The sequence below is a fragment of the Bos javanicus genome, chromosome 15 (genome assembly GCF_032452875.1).
Source record: "Bos javanicus breed banteng chromosome 15, ARS-OSU_banteng_1.0, whole genome shotgun sequence".
NCBI classification, from domain to species: Eukaryota; Metazoa; Chordata; class Mammalia; order Artiodactyla; family Bovidae; genus Bos; species Bos javanicus.
Genome location: NC_083882.1, coordinates 57,575,822 through 57,595,095, shown reverse-complemented (window position 1 = coordinate 57,595,095; position 19,274 = coordinate 57,575,822). Strand labels below are relative to the sequence as shown.

At 37.7% G+C, this 19,274-nt stretch overlaps 1 protein-coding gene across 1 annotated transcript in view; it reads left to right on the top strand.

The window, feature by feature from the left end:
- SLC5A12 (solute carrier family 5 member 12) overlaps nt 1–19,274 on the top strand; it is a 51,440-nt gene that overhangs the window by 18,945 nt on the left and 13,221 nt on the right. Inside the window, exons 5-9 of the mRNA XM_061380974.1 lie at nt 1,484–1,638; nt 1,759–1,899; nt 7,197–7,326; nt 8,187–8,275; nt 14,213–14,325. Of these exons, the coding sequence (XP_061236958.1) occupies nt 1,484–1,638; nt 1,759–1,899; nt 7,197–7,326; nt 8,187–8,275; nt 14,213–14,325 (628 nt within the window). The remainder of the gene's footprint in view (nt 1–1,483; nt 1,639–1,758; nt 1,900–7,196; nt 7,327–8,186; nt 8,276–14,212; nt 14,326–19,274) is intronic.

Sequence of the window (19,274 nt, the reverse complement as noted above, 5' to 3'; positions counted from 1 at the left end):
AATCAGTGGACAGTGGAAGAGATTTTAAAAATAAGAAGAAATAATTCCTGCCATGCAGGAGTTTGCAACCTAGTGAGATAAACAGTCAGCAACACAAAACAACACAGACTGATTAAATACCTAAGTGACACTCAAGATACAATCAGGATTATATATGAGTGGAGTGTGGGTAGGTGTGGTTCTTGCTATATGAAGGAGTCATAAAAAATCAGAGAAGTTTTCATGCCTTTTGATGCACGTTTGATAAAGTGGTTTGTTCTCTTGCCCCAGGTCTAGCTTAAGTTCAGGTTCATACATACTTTTGTATAACCCATGCCAAATAGCCTCTGAAAGGACGTCTTTGGCATTGGTCTTTGTATCACCAAAATCTGATATTTTGATTTGGATTTGGAAGGGTTTTATCGCCTTTAAAGAAAATCAAAATACCACTACTTAGGAGGGGTAAGTAAGAGATTGAATATCCTTCCAATCAGAAATTGAACAGAATATGCAAATACAATGCATCTGGAGGGACTTTTATGTCTATTTTTTAAACTCATTTTAATTTTAATTACACAAGAAATGATGAGACAAATCCAATGTCTTCTTTCTTCTCAAGATAAAGATGAAGCCTGTCATCTTTTCATAGAAGTTCTTGACACTCTGGAGGAGTAACTGAGGATAATAATTCTATTTTTCAGTGTTAAAAATATCACATCCTTTCATTCCCATAGTGCTTATTCATTTTCAAAATACTTTTAAAATATATCACTTCATTTAATCTTTCCTAGTTTGCGCATTCCATCTTCGCCATGGTCCTAAGATTCTCCAGCAGCCTCTTTCTTTCCTCCTTTCTTCTTGCCCACATCGTTCCAACTAGAATTGTACATTGGAGTCACCTGGAGGGCTTTCAGAAACACTTAGAACTGCCCCAACCCAGACCTCAGTTTATTCTGAATTCCTGGGAATGGGGCTCAAACATTGTTTTTTGTTTGTGCGCTTTTAAATTCCCCAAGTGAGTCTAAAGAGGATCCAGATTTGATAACAACTTCTCTAACCACTTGTTTAATCACCCTCTCCTGAAATCTACTGTTAGATTCACTCTCCTGACACTCTGGTTTGCTCATCTCACTATTCAATCTTCCTCCAGCTCTTAAAACGCTTTTCTCCATGAACGTATGGAATCTATCATTCCTTCCTAGTTCTTTTCTTTTTTTTCAGTAGCCTACCATCTCCGTTTCCCCACATTTATTCACTAAATTTACAAAAATAAATCTCAAGTTGTACAAGCCAGACCCAGGTGATTATCCCCAATAAACTTGGCAGATAAAAGGTGTTCAGTGACTGTGAAAGGAAGGGAGAAGGAAAGAATGAAAGGAAGGAAGGGAGAAAGGGAAGAAAAAGACAGAAAGGATGGTATCTAGCAGATAGCAAAGAGGCTGTGCTGAAGTGGAAGGGTTTGAGTCTTCACTTTAAGAACTCACATCCATTCTCTTCATTTCAGGGAGGATTAAAAGCAGTAGTGTGGACAGATGCATTTCAGATGGTTGTCATGATCGTGGGCTTCTTAACGGTTCTCATTCAAGGATCAACCTATGCTGGTGGATTACACAATGTATTAGAACAAGCAGAAAATGGATCTCGATTAAATATATTTGAGTATGTCCAATGCTACTTTTTCTTGTTTTATAAACATTTAGCTGTATGACCTCATCACCTAAAATAATATTTAGGTATCAAAGGAATGTGTTTGCTCACTCATTTCTCTCTGCTTCATAGCTTTGATGTAGATCCTCTCAGGAGGCACACTTTTTGGACAATCTCAGTGGGAGGAACCTTTACATGGCTTGGGATCTATGGAGTTAATCAGTCAACCATCCAGCGATGCATCTCTTGCAAAACAGAAAAGCATGCCAAGCTGTAAGTTATTAATAAACATTTTTATGTTTTCTTCTCTGCCGTTCTTGGGTATTTATATGCTTTGAGTGTGTATATGTATGTGTAAAAGAGAGAAAGAAGTGAAGATTCTTTTAACCCTTTCAATAATTTTTTGAGGCAGGCATGGCTATTACTCCCTTCTCCATGAGGAAGTGGCAGGACTGGGATTTGAACTTGTTTTTGTCTGCCTTTTCTCACTATCACTTGTTGCTTTCATTTTTTGAGAAATTACTAGGTTGAATTAGGTGCTGTGGGAGACAATGCAAAGATAAGGAGCACCTGTATCTTACCTACAGTTTCGGTGACGAGTTGGTTCTCATCACTATTTCCATTCACCATGTGGTCTCTTCAACTAGCATCTTTATTTTGATGGATTTACCATAAAAGTTTCCAAGGAGGTTAAGAGAATAAAACACAAGGTAATGAGGCAGTTATAACACAGGTAATGAGTCAGTCATAACAGGACTTTAGTGTCTCTAACTCCTGCCAGGATAATCAGTAACCAGTCTTACCAGGCCGCTTTCTTTGAAGAACACCACAGAGTCACAACTTGTTAAGCCTTTTTTAAACCATGCAAGTCATCCCACTCTCGAGAGTGGAGACCAAATAAAGTTATACACTGTTTTTTTTTTTTTTTGCAAAGCTGGAATAAATAAGCTAGAATTGCATTGAAAATAGGCATTTCATCCTCATTGCTGCTATCCAAAGTTCCAGCCTCTGCAGACCTGTCAGGATGCCCTTAACTTCTTTTGGAATGAGAAACAGTCTCTATAAATATTTCCACAGCTGATCATAAAGACTTTAATTGCATAGTTTCTTATTTAGATGGAATAAAAGATACAAGTAAATGGACATAGTTCAACATTTTGTGACTTGAATTACAAAAGGGAATATATTACTTATATAGTTCACATACCCTCAGAAGGAAGAAGTGAATATGTTGTTTACTATTCTATCATTTCATATCTTATTACAATAAATAATATTAAACTCTCTACACATGTGATCATCACTTTATCAAATAGTTGAATTGCTTAAAATGTGTTCAAGATCAAATGTAATTTTGATCTTAAAATAATATGAAATTAGAATTTATTTAAAGTTCTGCATTAAAATAAACTAGAGGATATCTGATAGGGGAAGAATCCTTAGGTGAAATAAATAATAATTCTCTGTTAGAGCAAGGGTTTTTTTGGTCTTATGTGATTGTGTTATACCATTTATTCTTGTGAACATGACCAATTTCTTCCTATTACTATAATAGTACCTAAAAGTTAGGAAATGTATTTTTTTCATCATATTCCCTACATGTCCAAGAATGATACTTTGTGCTCATTAAATATTTATTACTTATTTTACAAAGCAATGCTTCAAGGTGATGCTTACATATGTGAGTGTATAAGCATATAAATTGATACATATATACATAGGAATTTGTATGTGTGTGTGTGTGTAGGAGTGTGTGTGTGTAGGAGTGTTTGTGTATACTCCTGCAAGTGTACTTGTGTTTGTGTATCTTTCAGTCTCATTTAGTGGACTGGTTTAAATTAAGCAATCCATTCATAATAGTTTCTTGGAATTTGTTATATTAGTATTTGATGCATATGAAAACTGTCAGAAAAGGAGAGATACTCATTAAGGAAGAAATATGTATAATTTCCTAAGCATTTAAGATCGCCATTCTTTTTTTTTAATTTTTATTTTATTTTTAAACTTTACATAATTGTATTAGTTTTGCCAAATATCAGAATGAATCCGCCACAGGTATACATGTGTTCCCCATCCTGAACCCTCCTCCCTCCTCCCTCCCCATACCATCCCTCCGGGTCATCCCAGTGCACTAGCCCCAAGCATCCAGTATCGTGCATCGAACCTGGACTGGCAACTCGTTTCATACATGATATTTTACATGTTTCAATGCCATTCTCCCAAATCTTCCCACCCTCTCCCTCTCCCACAGAGTCCATAAGACTGTTCTATACATCAGTGTCTCTTTTGCTGTCTCGTACACAGGGTTATTGTTACCATCTTTCTAAATTCCATATATATGCGTTAGTATACTGTATTGGTGTTTTTCCTTCTGGCTTACTTCACTCGCCATTCTTGATTTGACCCATCCCCACTCCCATGGAGAGAACAGAACTATGGTAGGAATTTTGTTAGAATAAGGAAAGATGAAAAAATAAAAACTGTCTTTAGAAAATATTTACCTGTAAGAATCTAAGTTAATTTCATTGATACCATCCAGGAGTGAGAAATCAGCCCAAGTGGTCAGTACAGTTAAAGTGCCCATAGCTGGAGGGGAGATTGCTAGAGTAGAGATCTACTGGGACCGTCATTTGTCACAGAACTTGAGCATCAAGGCCAGCACTGGGGCACCTGAATGCCACTCAGAGCCAGCTGCCAGCAGACTCTGACCTAGAAGGCTCTATAGAATGTTGATCACAAGTACCACTTCCATTCAATTATCTGATGTGATTAAAACAGTCCATCAGGGCTAAACCTATGAATCACTGGTAGGCGAAAATACATCCAGAAAGTTCATACTGAATGTGGCCATAAGTGAAAACCAAAAGTGACGTATTATAAATGAATTGAATTGCATGGTTAGAATTCTGATTATTTAGAAAAGACACCTTCATCTCAAGCTAGATCTTCTTCACACCCAGGAACAGTACCACTTACCGTCATCTTAGATGTGCTCCCTGGAAACTTCCTTGGACTCTTGTTTCTAGAATTCCATTTACATTTCAGGAGTGCTGGTGGGAGATAGTGCTGTGAGGGCAGGAGAAGCTGGTGCAGGTTATCAGGTCCCTTCCCACCACCACTCATCTCCCAGCTAAGATGAGCACGTCCACATGCAGTCCCTTTTGTTTCATTCTCATTGCCTTTGTTTATTTTCTTTGTATCTCTTATCATATATAAAAACACTTTTTTATTTTGCTTTGGTGATTATTACCTGCCTCCAGTGGGTTCTGGGTTGCCCACTGCTATGTCCTCAGTACCTAGAAGAACCTGGTACATAATGATGCCTAATAAGTATTTTCTGAATGAATCACCAAAATGGCTTAGGTTTCAAATAGGAGAATCAGCCTTGCAGGGGGTTAAAGTATATCTCTAATGAAAAAATGGGTTTCCCAGGTGGTGCAGAGGTAAGGAATCCACCTGCCCGTTGCTGAAGACGCAAGAGACACAGGTTCAGTGCCTGGGTTCAGGATCAGGCAAGATCCCCTGGAGAAGGGCATGACAATCCACTCCAGCATTCTTGCCTGGAGAATCCCATGGACAGAAGAGCCTGGCTACAGTCCATGGGATCACAAAGAGTCGGACATGACTGAGCACGCACACACATCTAGATCCAGTGTGAGGCCAACCAAATTTCAAATCTTCCCTGATGTCATGGTCTTGTGCAAGTTGGAAAAGAATTTCCAGACATGAAGCAGAATGAGAGGAGAATAGTTTATTAGAGCAGAAAACACTGTTAGAGCAGTGGGCCGGCTCAAGGGAGAGTTGAGGCTTTTGTGGCTTTTTTAGAGCTTCAAGACAAAGAAAACTCCTGCTGGAAGGGTGGCATTAGATCATTTGTTAGGGTGCTATAGGTTGGGTAATAGAGTGGGTATTTTTACCTAATATGGGATCAGGGGGTTGGCAGATTTAGATTAGGACTGCTCATGGCAATGGCTGCTCTGGCACCTAGTCAGTTCCAGAGTTGACCTTAGCGCAGGTCCCACGTCTGTGGCCTTGGTACAAGGCCTTACACCTTTGGCCTGGGCATATGGCTCCACACCTGAGATTTAGAAAATGTGTGATATTTTGACTTTCGAAGGACAGTATGAATACAAAATAGCCATAAGATACTACCAATGCACTCAAATTGAAGTTAAGAAGAATTTTGTAGAATTTAAAAGAATAAAAAAGAATTGCTTCAAAGAAATAGGGAAAATGACTTTAGGTTTGTCATACTTTATATTGCCTTTTAAAAAACTGAACTTTAAATTTCATCTGACTTAATCCCTAAAGTGAATATTGCCAAAATGTGTCTATTTCTACATTTATCTCATCATCCCTGTGGGGGGAAAACAGATGTTAAAACATAAGTTGGCTTTTTGACAGTTTCATGAATTGAGAGAGGGGAAATTATTTGAAGTTATGTAATATGAGTGATTGATACATGAAATTTCACCCAAGGAATTAGACCTGACCCCATATTTGAGGCTTCGCAGAAAACCTCTCAATTTCAAAAGCTTTACAGAAAAACTCTCGAATTAAAAAACCCATAAAAAATCTATCTCGTTTAAATTTCATAATCAGTCTAAAAATGTAACATTCCCAAATAAAAATGAAAAAATACAAAATGTAATGATTTTTTAAAATTGCAATATAATTGACATAATATTATGGGGCTTCCCCGGTGGATCAGTGGTAATAAATCTGCCTTCAATGCAAGAGCCACAGGAGATGCAGGTTCAATCCCTGGGTTGGGAAGATCATCTGGAAGAGGACATGGCAACCCACTCCAGTGTTCTTGCCTGGAGAACCCGTGGACAGAAGAGCCTGGTGAGCTACAGTCCGTAGCGTTTCAAAGAGTCAGACACGACTGAAGTGACTTAGGACGCGCATATATTCGTTTCAGGTGAATAACATAGTGACTTGATATCAGAATATACAGATTTCTGAAGGCTAGAGAATTTTATTTTATAGCAAAAAGACCATCCGAATTTTGTCTTGATTCTTTGGTAATGACCTTGTTGACTTAGAAAAATGCACTATGTAACAGATGCAAGTTAAATTTTATTTGGGGCAAAAAATGAGAACTGAAGCCCAGAAGACAGCACCTCAGATAGCTCTGAGAAACTGCTCCAAAGAGGCAGGGGGGAAAGGTCAGTACATTTGTGATTTTGGAGAATAAAGAATACATGCAGTCAAGCACATGTTTTTCCAGAAGGTTTCTAACTAGTCTTGTGAAGCTTTTGCTAGTCACTAGGAACAGCCATCACCATGAAGAATTTTAATGCTTTTCTAGATATAAGGAGATATAAAAATTGAGTTCATAAAATTAGCTGCTTAAAATATCTAACTATCTGAAGACCTGTCCTGCCAGTTTTTCCTGAACACAGAGTGCCTCATTTCTGCTCTCCAACCTAAACTCCTTTCAGGATGTGTTGAAAATCAGCAGCTGCAGCAGCTCATGATTTAATGCCATGGCAAGTGCCAAATTGTAGTTGACAACCTCATCACATTGTAGTTTGACATAGAGTCTACCGTGTGTTCTTTTCTAGAGCCTTGTACTTCAACTTGCTAGGTCTCTGGATCATTCTGCTATGTGCAGTCTTTTCTGGTTTAACCATGTACGCGCACTTCAAAGACTGTGATCCTTGGACTTCGGGCATCATCTCAGCCCCAGACCAGGTATGTGCTCCCTTGGGGCCAGCTGAAATGAGTGTGTTTCGGGCCATCACTAGATAATGTTGAGCCTTTCTCTTTTTCCACCTGGACTTCTAGCTATTTCCCAAACCCCACGATTTGATTTTTTCCTCTCCTCTTGGATGATATTGTCACAGACCAGGATCTATAGTCTTCACTCTCTCCTCCTACTTGTTAAACTGCCACTGTGTCTTGTGGGAGCTCCTCTCCCACGAATCTAGCTCCAGAGTAGAACCATAATACCTAGATTCCCTGAAGACCTGTTTTAAGCACTTGTTTTTATGGCTTGGTTTCTATCATTAAAGTAAACAGGCAAGAAAATGGCACACATTGAAAACATTAAAAAAAATTAAAGGTTTCTGAACATTCTAAAGTTCATACAGTGGGTTTTCCTAATATGACTGTCTGCTTCCTACCGCTTCTCCTACCCTACAGCTGGACCTCAGGTCCATGGAAATTGGATGGATCATAACTTCATTTGCTGGCATTTAAAAACCATCGTCAATGAAAACTTCTTTATAATTACTTTCTTTTTTTCCCCACCTTCTTTTGCTAAAAAGCTACAATACGTGCTCAGATGCTTAGTCTTGCCCAACTATTTATGACCCCATGGACTGTCAGCCACCAGTCTCCTCCGTCCATGGGATTCTCGCAGCAAGAATACTGGAGTGATGTACTATTTCCTCCTCCCACCCAAGGGATGGAATTCGTGTCTCTTACATCTCCTGCATTGGCAGGCAGATTCTTTACCACTAGTGCCGCACGGGAAGCCCCCAAAATCCCACATTTCAGACATTGCTGATGAGACCTCTCACCTGTCCCATCTCGTCTTGCCTCCTCTTCAGCTGATGCCATACTTCGTCATGGAGTTATTTTCCACGATGCCTGGACTCCCAGGACTTTTCGTGGCTTGTGCCTTCAGTGGAACTTTGAGGTTAGTGTATTGATAACATTTGTCAATAGTGTTCTGATAATGAGGATGGTAATAACAAAGCAACAAGGATGACAAGAGTATTAGTGGTACTCACCACTAGTATCCCCGAGTACTCACTGTGTATCAGCTGCCTGCTGAATGCTTTATATGTATCTGCTCATCAGTTGCCATACAGTATATGAAACCACAACTACTCATTATCTTCTGCTGACAGATAAGGAAACTGAGATTTAGCAAGGTAGATAACTTACCCATGGTAAGAGAGTAAACTGCAGAAGTCGTATGTAAACCTAGGCCTGCTCTTGCACTAGATCTCTCTGTTTATTTTCTCAACCTCTTCTGGAGCTCACTGCCCCCATGGTTTCACATCACTTGCCCACAAGGCAGCTCTGTTTGCTGGCATTTCTCATTCATCTGCAGTAGATTCTTCCAGATCTCTCCTTTGCAATCCATTCTCTACATCTTCAATAACACACTCAGGCAGCTAAGAACATCTATTTCCAAAATGTAGGCATTATTATAAATTCAAAATTATTCACATGTTTACTCTGACAGATATGTTAAAAGGCTTATACTATGCCAGGCACAGCTGGTGACCGTGGGGATGCTGCAGACAAGATTGGCATAAACGTTGCCTTTAAATAGAGTTTGCATTCTAGTAAACATAGGAGATGGATAGTATATAACTAAACAGTAACAAAAAAACAAGATATTATTTGATGATGACAAATAGCATAAAGGAAATGACAGAGTGATAGCATAGAGAGAGGTTAGGTTGGGAGCTCTGTTTTTGAAAGGGTCTTTAGTGCACTTCTATTTAAGTGTATGACATTTGCGTTGAGATCTAAAGAGTGTGAAGATCACAAACAGGAATTTTTGCAGGCAGCGAGGAGGGCAAATACCAAACCCCCCAAGGACATAATCTGTATGAAACAGTTCAGGATCAATGAGAGGGGTTGAAGCTTAAGAAATCAAGAGGAGAGCAAATGAGGAGAAACTGGAAGAGGCAAGCAAGCATCAGATCAGGAAAGTTTTCATGAAAGACTGAAGAGCTTTCATTGCATATTAATTAGGAAGTCATTGGAAAATTTGAAGCAGGGAAGTTTGAGTGAGTGATGTCATACAGCTGAAGACTCGGTCTTGTTTGTGAAGGGAAGGGGCTATCACAAAGGAAGGAGTGGTGAGAGCAAATGACTATAAAGGGGACTTTTGCCTTAACCCAGGTGAGACATGACAGTCATGGGGAGAACGGTGGGGGCAAGAGTATTGAGGAAAATGGACTAAAACAGTAAGACAGTATCACTTTTTTAGATTCCACATATAAGTGATACCATATGGTATTTGTCTTTGTCTGACTTAATTCATTTAGTATAATACAAATTGCCTTGAGCAGAAGTGGGGTTGGCTATCTTTCCATACCTTCACTGGCCATTTGTATTTCTTTCTCTGTGAAATGCCAGTTCATGTTCTCTGTTACTTTTTTGTTTGCTTTTGAGTTTTCTTCCATATATATATATATATATGGGAAAGGATTATTGATATATATCTCATTTTTTCTCATTTGTCCTATGTATATTTGCTTTATTAATATTTTTGAATATATGGAACAGCTATATCATATTAATTAATTTTTTACATTATGATTTCTAGGTTTATATCATTCTTCTCTGCTCCATGCTTACAAATAATCATCCAGATATCATTCTAGTATATTTATTGTCTTATTAAATGTTAAAATTATTAAATCATCTAGACTATACATGGGGTATAGTATATACATGGGGTATAGTATAGAAAAGAAGTGGAGTTCCTGACTTATTTTTCTGCTAAGATAGTAGCAAGATACCTCATTATTTTTAATGAAAAGTTACCTTTTCATCACTGACTTGAAATGCTACTTTTATTACATCCTACCTTCTTTAATACTTTTGAAACTTTTCCTGGATTTTCTGTTATATTCCTTTGATCTATTTGTGTACAGCTATAATGATACTAATAATTTTAAGCTAAGCTTTAAAATACATCATGAGAAACGCTGGTCTGGAAGAAGCACAAGCTGGAATCAAGATTGCCTGGAGAAATATCAATAACATCAGCTATGCAGATGACACCACCCTTATGGCAGAAAGTGAAGAGGAACTAAAAAGCCTCTTGATGAAAGTGAAAGAGGAGAGTGAAAAAGTTGGCTTAAAGCTCAACATTCAGAAAATGAAGATCATGGCATCTGGTCCCATCATTTCATGGGAAATTGATGGGGAAACAGTGGAAACAGTGACTGACTTTATTTTTGGGGGCTCCAAAATCATTGCAGATGGTGACTGCAGCCATGAAATTAAAAGACGCTTACTCCTTGGAAGGAAAGTTATGATCAACCTAGATAGCATATTCAAAAGCAGAGACATTCCTTTGCCAACAAAGGTCCGTCTAGTCAAGGCTATGGTTTTTCCAGTGTCATGTATGGATGTGAGAGTTGGACTGTGAAGAAAGCTGAACACTGAAGAATTGATGCTTTTGAATTGTGGTGTTGGAGAAGACTCATGAGAGTCCCTTGGACTGCAAGGAGATCCAACCAGTCCATCCTAAAGGAGATCATTCCTGGGTGTTCATTGGAAGGACTGATGTTGAAGCTGAAACTCCAGTACTTTGGCCACCTCATGGGAAGAGTTGACTCATTGGAAAAGACTCTGATGCTGGGAGGGATTGAGGGCAGGAGGAGAAGGGGATGACAGAGGATGAGATGGCTGGATGGTATCACTGACTTGATGGACATGAGTTTGAATGAACTCCGGGAGTTGGTGATAGACAGAGAGGCCTGGTGTGCTGCAATTCATGGGGTCACAAAGAGTCAGACACAACTGAGCGACTGAACTGAACTGAACTGAACTGAAGCTTTAAAGAATGATTTTAAATATGTTAACTTAGTATATAGTATTTATTCATTACTTTTACAGAATTTCCCTTGATATCATTTTTTTCTAATTATTTTCAGTCCATTCTATAAAACTTGAATGTACTCAAGTCATAATATTTGCAAATACTTTTGAGTTCTTCTTTCCTAATAGCTACACTTCTATGTTCACTCTCATATAATTATGCTTTGAGAACAATGATAAGAAAATTGAGGGATTACAGAAATCTTTGTTTTGTTATATGCTTTAAAGGGAATGGTTCCTGGATATTACCAGTAAATATGATACCAGGTTTTGGTTTGAACGATATTATTTATTTACATTTAATATACTTATATATAAAACTAACAAAATCATAAATAAGAACAATAATGCCTATATTTATTCTACTTTTAGGAAATATTTTTATCAGGGAGATATATGGAATTGTGATTACTATTGGCATTTTTGAAATGACTATTGTTTTCGTTTCTAGCTTTTGACATATCTATATTAGTATGCTTATGTATTTCCAAAATAGCAATATCTATGAATTCACATAATGATTTTAGCTTGCTTATGGTATAATTTTAATTTGGTGTTCTGCTGAATTATTTTTGCTACTTTACTTCATAGGATTTTGCATCAGTAGTACAAATGATGTTGTTCTGTGGTGTTAGTATTGGCATCTCAGGGAAACTAAGGAAGAAATAAAGAACAGTAGAGGATCAAACGCAAATAGGGATGACACATTAGCTTTCATTTGGTCCCTCCCTACAGAGCTTGTTTTATTTATTCAATTTTCCTAAAGCTGACTCCTCCATAATGGATAAATATAGCTGTCAACAGATTGATTCTCTCGTAAAAGAATAGTTGATTCTTTTGATCTCAAATCCAAAAATTTCAAGAAAGAGATATACTGGACAGTACATACTATAGAGAGATTTCTTTTGCTGTAAGGTTAAGGAGGATGTTGGGTTAGAGAATGGGGAAGACAAGGGAAGGGGTAGAATAAAGAGATAGTGGTTTAATGCTAGGAAAGAAAAAAAGATTTTCACCATCTTGTACCAGTTTTAGAATCTGAGAAACTGACATATGGATAATATATCTGACTGCAAAAGCAGTCCAGCAGAGGTTCTGCAAATCTGATCCTTCTGGGGGAAAACGGCTTTCTGTCACCTCCCTCCCAGTGGATTCAAGGGTAGAAAATAAACCCTAAAACTTAAAGCTTTCAAATGATGGATTTTGAGCCATATATGTAGGGAGCATAGAAGCTTATTTTATTTGATCCTCTCCTTTCTTTATTTGACTTGCATGGAGCTGCAGATAGAAGAGAAGTCTTCTAGGGGACATACACTGTGCCTTGATTCTCAGGAAAAGGAGAAAGCTAAGCTGAAGTACTTGGAATTTCAATTTCTAGAAATGGGTCACAGAAAGTTTCTACTAACTGTATCTGTCATTAGGGAAAGAACTTTTAAATTTTGCACTAGATGGACCTGGAACCATCCCAACTGAAGTAAACTACAGCTAATGAATTAATAATAATACTATTATCTTGCATTACAGAAAAAAAGGCAAAGTTTGCATTTTCTTCCATGCTGTTGCCATAGCTACAGCTTGTCTTCAAATGAGCATTGGAGGATAACAAAACAATTAGCTAATGGATAGCAGTGGAAAAGGAAAGCATTGGAGAAGGAAATGGCAACCCACTCCAGTGTTCTTGCCTGGAGAATCCCAGGGACAGGGGAGCTTGGTGGGCTGCCGTCTATGGGGTTGCACAGAGTCGGACACGACTGAAGCGACTTAGTAGCAGCAGCAGCAACGGAGAATTTACCAACAGCTGACCAGGCTTTGTTCATTTGTTTCTTTCTTTTCCAGAATTTTTGTTTGTGCTTGTGATTTTGCATAACATGAATTTAATAAATACATCTATCCTACTAACTAAAATATTCCTGGTCTGTATGAGAAATTTAATAAGTTTTCATGTTGTTCTACAAAGGAAACTCCAATTTTTTGATTTTTCTGTCCATTAAGCAAATTTTGGGCTGTAAGACTGAACTCTGTTTGGAAAGTTAGAGAGAGAATACCAGAGCTTTTATGTGCTTTTGATCTTTGCCTACTTCCTAGTATTTTCTTTGTCTCTTTCTCCCTTATTAATTACATGCTAGTCATACTGGTGCTTCCTGTTGTTGGATGAAACAAGTTTTCCATCTGCAGGCATTTACTTAAAATTTTCTCTTTGTTCTAAAACATCTTATTCTGAATTTGCAAGGATCCTTTCAGTACCTATCTTAACTACCACTGTCCATGGAATTCTCCAGGCAAGAGTTCTAGGGTGGGTTGCCATTCCCTTCTTCAGAGGATCTTCTCAAACTAGGGATCAAACCTGGGTCTCCCACATTGCAGGCAGGCACTTCACTATCTGAGCCACCAGGGAAGCCCTTCCTTAGAGAAGAATCCTAACTTCATTTCAGTTTAGGTCTCTGCAAGATATGCTTTCTTAACTCTTTGTTATTTTTCTTCATAACAGTGTAGTCAGTTGAATAATTAGTTGTTAAATATCTATGTCACAACTAAAGTGTAAGCTCTATGTCTTTCTGGTTCACTATTGTATGCCTAGTATTCAGAATGAACAGATGTATAAATGGTATGAATGAAAGAATGAATGAATGACATACTGTAGTGATTCCTGAATTAGAATATCACTACTTCCTGCGTCAAGTTTAACCTACACACACACACACACACACACACACACACACACAACCTCTCTGCTACTGCATGTTAGCTTATTTAAGGTCTAGGGAAATCAGTGGGAGTTAGAGAATGAAAGGTTAGCTTCTTCACTGGAATTAGAGGAAGAAAGTGAAGAGCTTTAAACACAGAAGCAGCTTTGGAGAGTGAGGCCCTGTAGTTCCCCGGAGATCCAGAATAAGGACATACATCTATTTTGTCTAGAGCCTTGCCTTGTCTATTTACCCTGGATGCCAGGGCAGGCCGGTCAGCTTTATTTAGTTTGGGCTGTGTTCTCGCTTTTGTCTCCATATAGCACCGTGGCTGCCAGCATCAATGCCTTAGCAACAGTGACCTTTGAGGATTTTGTCAAGAGCTGTTTTCCTCGTCTCTCTGACAAGCTGAGCACCTGGATCAGTAAAGGCTTATGTAGGTACAGCCGGTGGATCTTCTATTCCGTATCATGAAATGTATATGTGGTACATGTCAAAATCCTGCACACTCTATTCAGTGCATACTGACAGGCACAAGTGCACATGGAGATACATGAGTAATCTCACATATAAATTCTTTTTTAAATTGGGGTATAGTTGCTTTACAATATTGTGTTAGTTCCTGTTGCACAACAAAGTGAATCACTATATGTATACATATATCCCGTCCCTGTTGGACTTCCCATCCACCCCACGCCCATCATCCCACCCATTTAGGTCACCGTAGAGCACTGAGCTGAGCTCCCTGTGCTATACAGGAGGTTCCCATTAGCTAGCTATTTTGCACATGGTACTGTATATACGGGCTTCCCAGGTGGCACAGTGGTGAAGTATCTGCCTGCCAATGCATGGAAAAAAGAGACGCAGTTTGATCCCTGGGGCAAGAAGATCCCCTAGAATAGGAAATGGCAACCCACTCCAGTGTTCTTGCCTGGAACATTCCATGGACAGAGGATCCTGATGGGCTACACAGTCCATGGGGTTGCAAAGAGTCAGATAAGACTAAGTGACCAAACAACATATATATGTCAATCCCAATCTCCCAATTCATCCCACCCTTCCATTCCCACTCTCCCCACTATGCAACCTTCTAAGACTGAACCAGGAGGAAATAGAAAATATAAACAGATCAATCACAAGCAATAAAATTGAAACTGTGATTAAAAATCTTACAATGTACAAAAGTCCAGGACCAGATGACTTCACAGGTGAGTTCTATCATTCATTTACAGAAGAGATACCACCCATCCTTCTCAAACTGTTCCAAACAATCGTAGAGAAAGGAGCACTCCCAAGTTCTTTTTATGAGGCTAAGATCACCCTAATACCAAAATCAGACAATGATATCACAACAAAAGAAAGTTGCAGACCAATAGAACTGATGAACATAGATGCAAAAATTCTCAAGAAATGCTAGCAAACAGAATCACATATAAATTCTTACACTTCCAAAGGTCCCAGGAAACCAGGAGGGTATCAAGAAAGAATGATTGGCTAGCTTAGCTTTCACCAGTCTTATATTTGACATTCTCCTGTGTTCATCCTACACTCTAGATTCACCACATCAACACCTCTTGATTATGCCATATATTGCTCCTATTTGTTCCTCCAAAGACAAAGACATTTAGCTCACTGTGGCCAGTCCGCTTGTCTAATAAAGTCAAATTGTTTCCTAAAGAATCCTTTATTACCAAACTCCCGGTAACCTTAACTCAAAAGATAATTGCTCTTTGCTTAATCATATAATCACATTTTATATTTATAATCACTGTAGCACTTATATTGAATTATAGTTTTACAAAATTTACTTCTTTTTAAGTATAAACAAATTATACACCTACTTACTATAGGAAATGTAGGTAATTTGGGAAAGTATATGTGCTTTTAAAATAAAATTATGTATAATTTTGTTCCTGGTTATTTTTTTTTTTCTAGTATGCTATACTGAGCACCTTCCTGTGCCATTTAATGTATTCTTTGAGAGCATGATTTTGAGTGATTGCTTAGTGTTTTACAAAATGACTCATTTTTATGCTGTTAGTTTGAAGGTTTTTTTTTTTTTGGTAACACTGTGATGAAATCCATATGCATAATTTTTTATTGTATCTTTAATTTTTTTTCCTTAGTCAGGAACTCCAAAAGAAAATTACCAGGTTGAATAAAATGCTATAGTTTCTGTTTTCATTTGTTTTGTAAAGCACATATGTGGCCATTGGCACAACTCTTGTTTATCCCCAAAATTTTAATTGATTTTCTAGTAAGTATGGTTATTACCTTCAAATATTGATGATTTTATGGTATCCTCATTCTTAAATGTTTCTCTAATCTGTGGTTTGTGTTGTCCATATTCTTCACATTCTCTTATTTTCATAATTTTTTCCTCTCCCTCTGTGTACTTGAAGGGCTCAGATTCTTACTGTGTTATTGTAAGTATTCCACAAAATAAATTTCTTAATAATAGTGATTTGAATTCTGCTATAGTATTTTGTTCCTCACATTTTACCATTAAAAATACAATCACACAGCAAAGTTTAAAGACATTTATCATGATCTCCTGTATATATACCACCAAGATTCTCCATTAATGTTTTATTGAACTTGATTTTTCACACATCCATCTAACTCTCTATCCATCTATTAATTCATCATATATTTGATATATTTAAAAGTAAATCCAGACATCAGTACACTTCCCTCTAATTATTTTAGCATATTATTAACTAGAATTCAATAATTGTTTAAAGTTTAAGTGTAAAATTTATCCACAATGACGTGGAGAAATATTAAGTAAGCATTTGCTGAGTTTTGAAAAATGCATACACCTGTGTGACTCAGCCACTAAAGATATAAATTATTACCATCACCCTCGAAAGTTCTCTCTTGGTTATTCTGGTCAATTCCTACTCCCACTTCATTCCAGAGGCAGTAATTATGATATTTTTCATCATAGATTAGTTTTAACTCTTCTAGAATTTTAGGTTGGAGAAGGCAATGGCACCCCACTCCAGTACTCTTGCCTGGAAAATCCCACGGATTGAGGAGCCTGGTAGGCTACAGTCCATGGGGTCGCGAAGAGTCGGACACGACTGAGCAACTTCACTTTCACGCATTGGAGAAGGAAATGGCAACCCACTCCAGTGTTCTTGCCTGGAAAATCCCATGGACGGAGGAGCCAGGTGGGCTGCAGTCCATGGGATCGCAAAGAGTTGGACACGACTGAGCAACTTCACTTTCACTTTTCACTTTCATGCATTGGAGAAGGAAATGGCAACCCACTCCAGTGTTCTTGCCTGGAGAATCCCAGGGATGGATAAGCCTGGTGGGCTGCCGTCTATGGGGTCGCACGGAGTCGGACACGACTGAAGCGATTTAGCAGCAGCAGCAGCAGCAGAATTTTAGGTAAATAGAATCACACAGTACACATTTGTTTTTGTAAGACTCCTTTCACTCAGCACAATATGTTTGAGATACATTCATAGTGTTTTGTGTATCAGTATTTCATCCCTTTTTATGGCTGAGTAGTATGACATTGTATAGATACACTGTTTTTTTTTTTTTTTTTAACTTCTATTGATGTACCTGGATTATTTAAGTCTGAAGTGCTTTTGATACAGCTGCTATGGATATTCTTGTACAAGTCTTTCGTGAACATGTTTTCATTTCTCTTTAGTAAATACCAAGGAGTAGAAGTGCTTGGTCAACACCATAGTTTTCAATTTCCTTGTAGTCCTTTCTGCTCACACCTGGATTCACCCTCACCTAAACTATAGGTGTTTACCCTATCCTGCTGGTTTTTTTCTTGCCATTTGTTTTCTGTTGACCTGCACTTTTCACTTCATTGAGTCCACATGTTTTTGCATAGTATTGAAATTACCAGATAGTTTCTAAATACTTTTTATGATTCTTAAGGTAAATTATTTCCAGAAAACATACTCTGTATTTGAGCTTTTAAGTTAATATATTCATTTCCTTCCTTGGCAACATTTTGGCATGGATCCTATCTTTCTTTTTTCTTTTCACTTATGCTCAAACAAGAGATTGGTGCTGACAAATGTTTGTTAACTGGGTAATTGAATTGCCTTGATTTTTTTTTTTTACTATCTTGCATAATGAGTTACATACAGCTAATAGCAGGTGGATGAGCATCATTTCTTATGCAATTCCCAATTTCTAGCAGATATTCAAGAACATGCTGGGTAGAAGTTTCTGCTATGCTCACGGTTGTTCTGATCCTCCAAGCTGTTATAACACTGGGAAAATCCATAGGATTTTCTGAAACTGTGGTGCTTTCTCTCTCGCGCACATTTACTGCTTTGTCTGTGGATCCATACACTCTAGGTCTCCATGGAACACCACCAATTTTCCCTAAGCCCCTTGCCTTGAAAGTTGCTATTGATTGTTATTTGGTGGGTGTATAAAGATTTGGGGGAGAGAGGGACTGAATCAATTCTCTAGTCAGCACAGAAAAGTAGAACCCTTGGATTGAGGGGTGGTTTCCTAGAATCCCATTTGAAACAGATAACTGTTGGCTCAGCAAGAAGATAATTAACAGTTGAGAAAATATGTCTTTTAAATTTTCTTCAGGCAGGTGAAATTCTCCTTATTCATGAAGTGACACAGAATTAGGGCAAACATTTATTTCTGATGTCTAATCTATCATCTTTAAAAATAAAGGGAGCAATTTTATAATTCTGAAAGTTTATTGGTCAAGTTTATTGGTTTACTGGTCAAACTTGGTTTTATTGTTATTGTGTAGGTTTCCTTGTTTTTCTATGTTTTATTGAGAGATTCGAAACTACAGCTTTAAAGTTGCTACTCTGATTTCATCTTAAAAGTGAATTCCTGGTAATAAATATTATGGATATCACATACCAAATCTGATATAATAATAATAATCATAACAAGCATATAGTACTTGCTATATAACAGGTACTCTTGGATAAATTAATTTAGATGTCATCCCTTCCTAGAATATGAGATCTTTGGGGAAAGTGGTATTTATAGCATTGGCATTTTGAAAGTGTTTGACATACTCAGTGAAATTAATGGTGACATTGGGAACTGAGCCAAATATTTACCTGAGAGAGAATTTCAAATAAAATGAGAAAAATAATTTTCTCTATTTTTGTCACTGTGTCTCTATCTATCTCCAGCTCCTTGTCTCTCACCCTTTCTCATTTAGTCTATGGGTTTTAATGGGAATTGAATAGTTTTAAGGTAGTTTTTAAACAAAGATGTATGAAAACAATTGTTTTTTAAAATATGGCTTAGAAAAAGATATCACCTTTAAAAGATAACCAAGATATGCTGATTCATCCAGCAAGATCCTCTGATGCTAGAGGCACACTGCGTAAGATGCTTCAGAGCGTGGTACCCTGATGACCC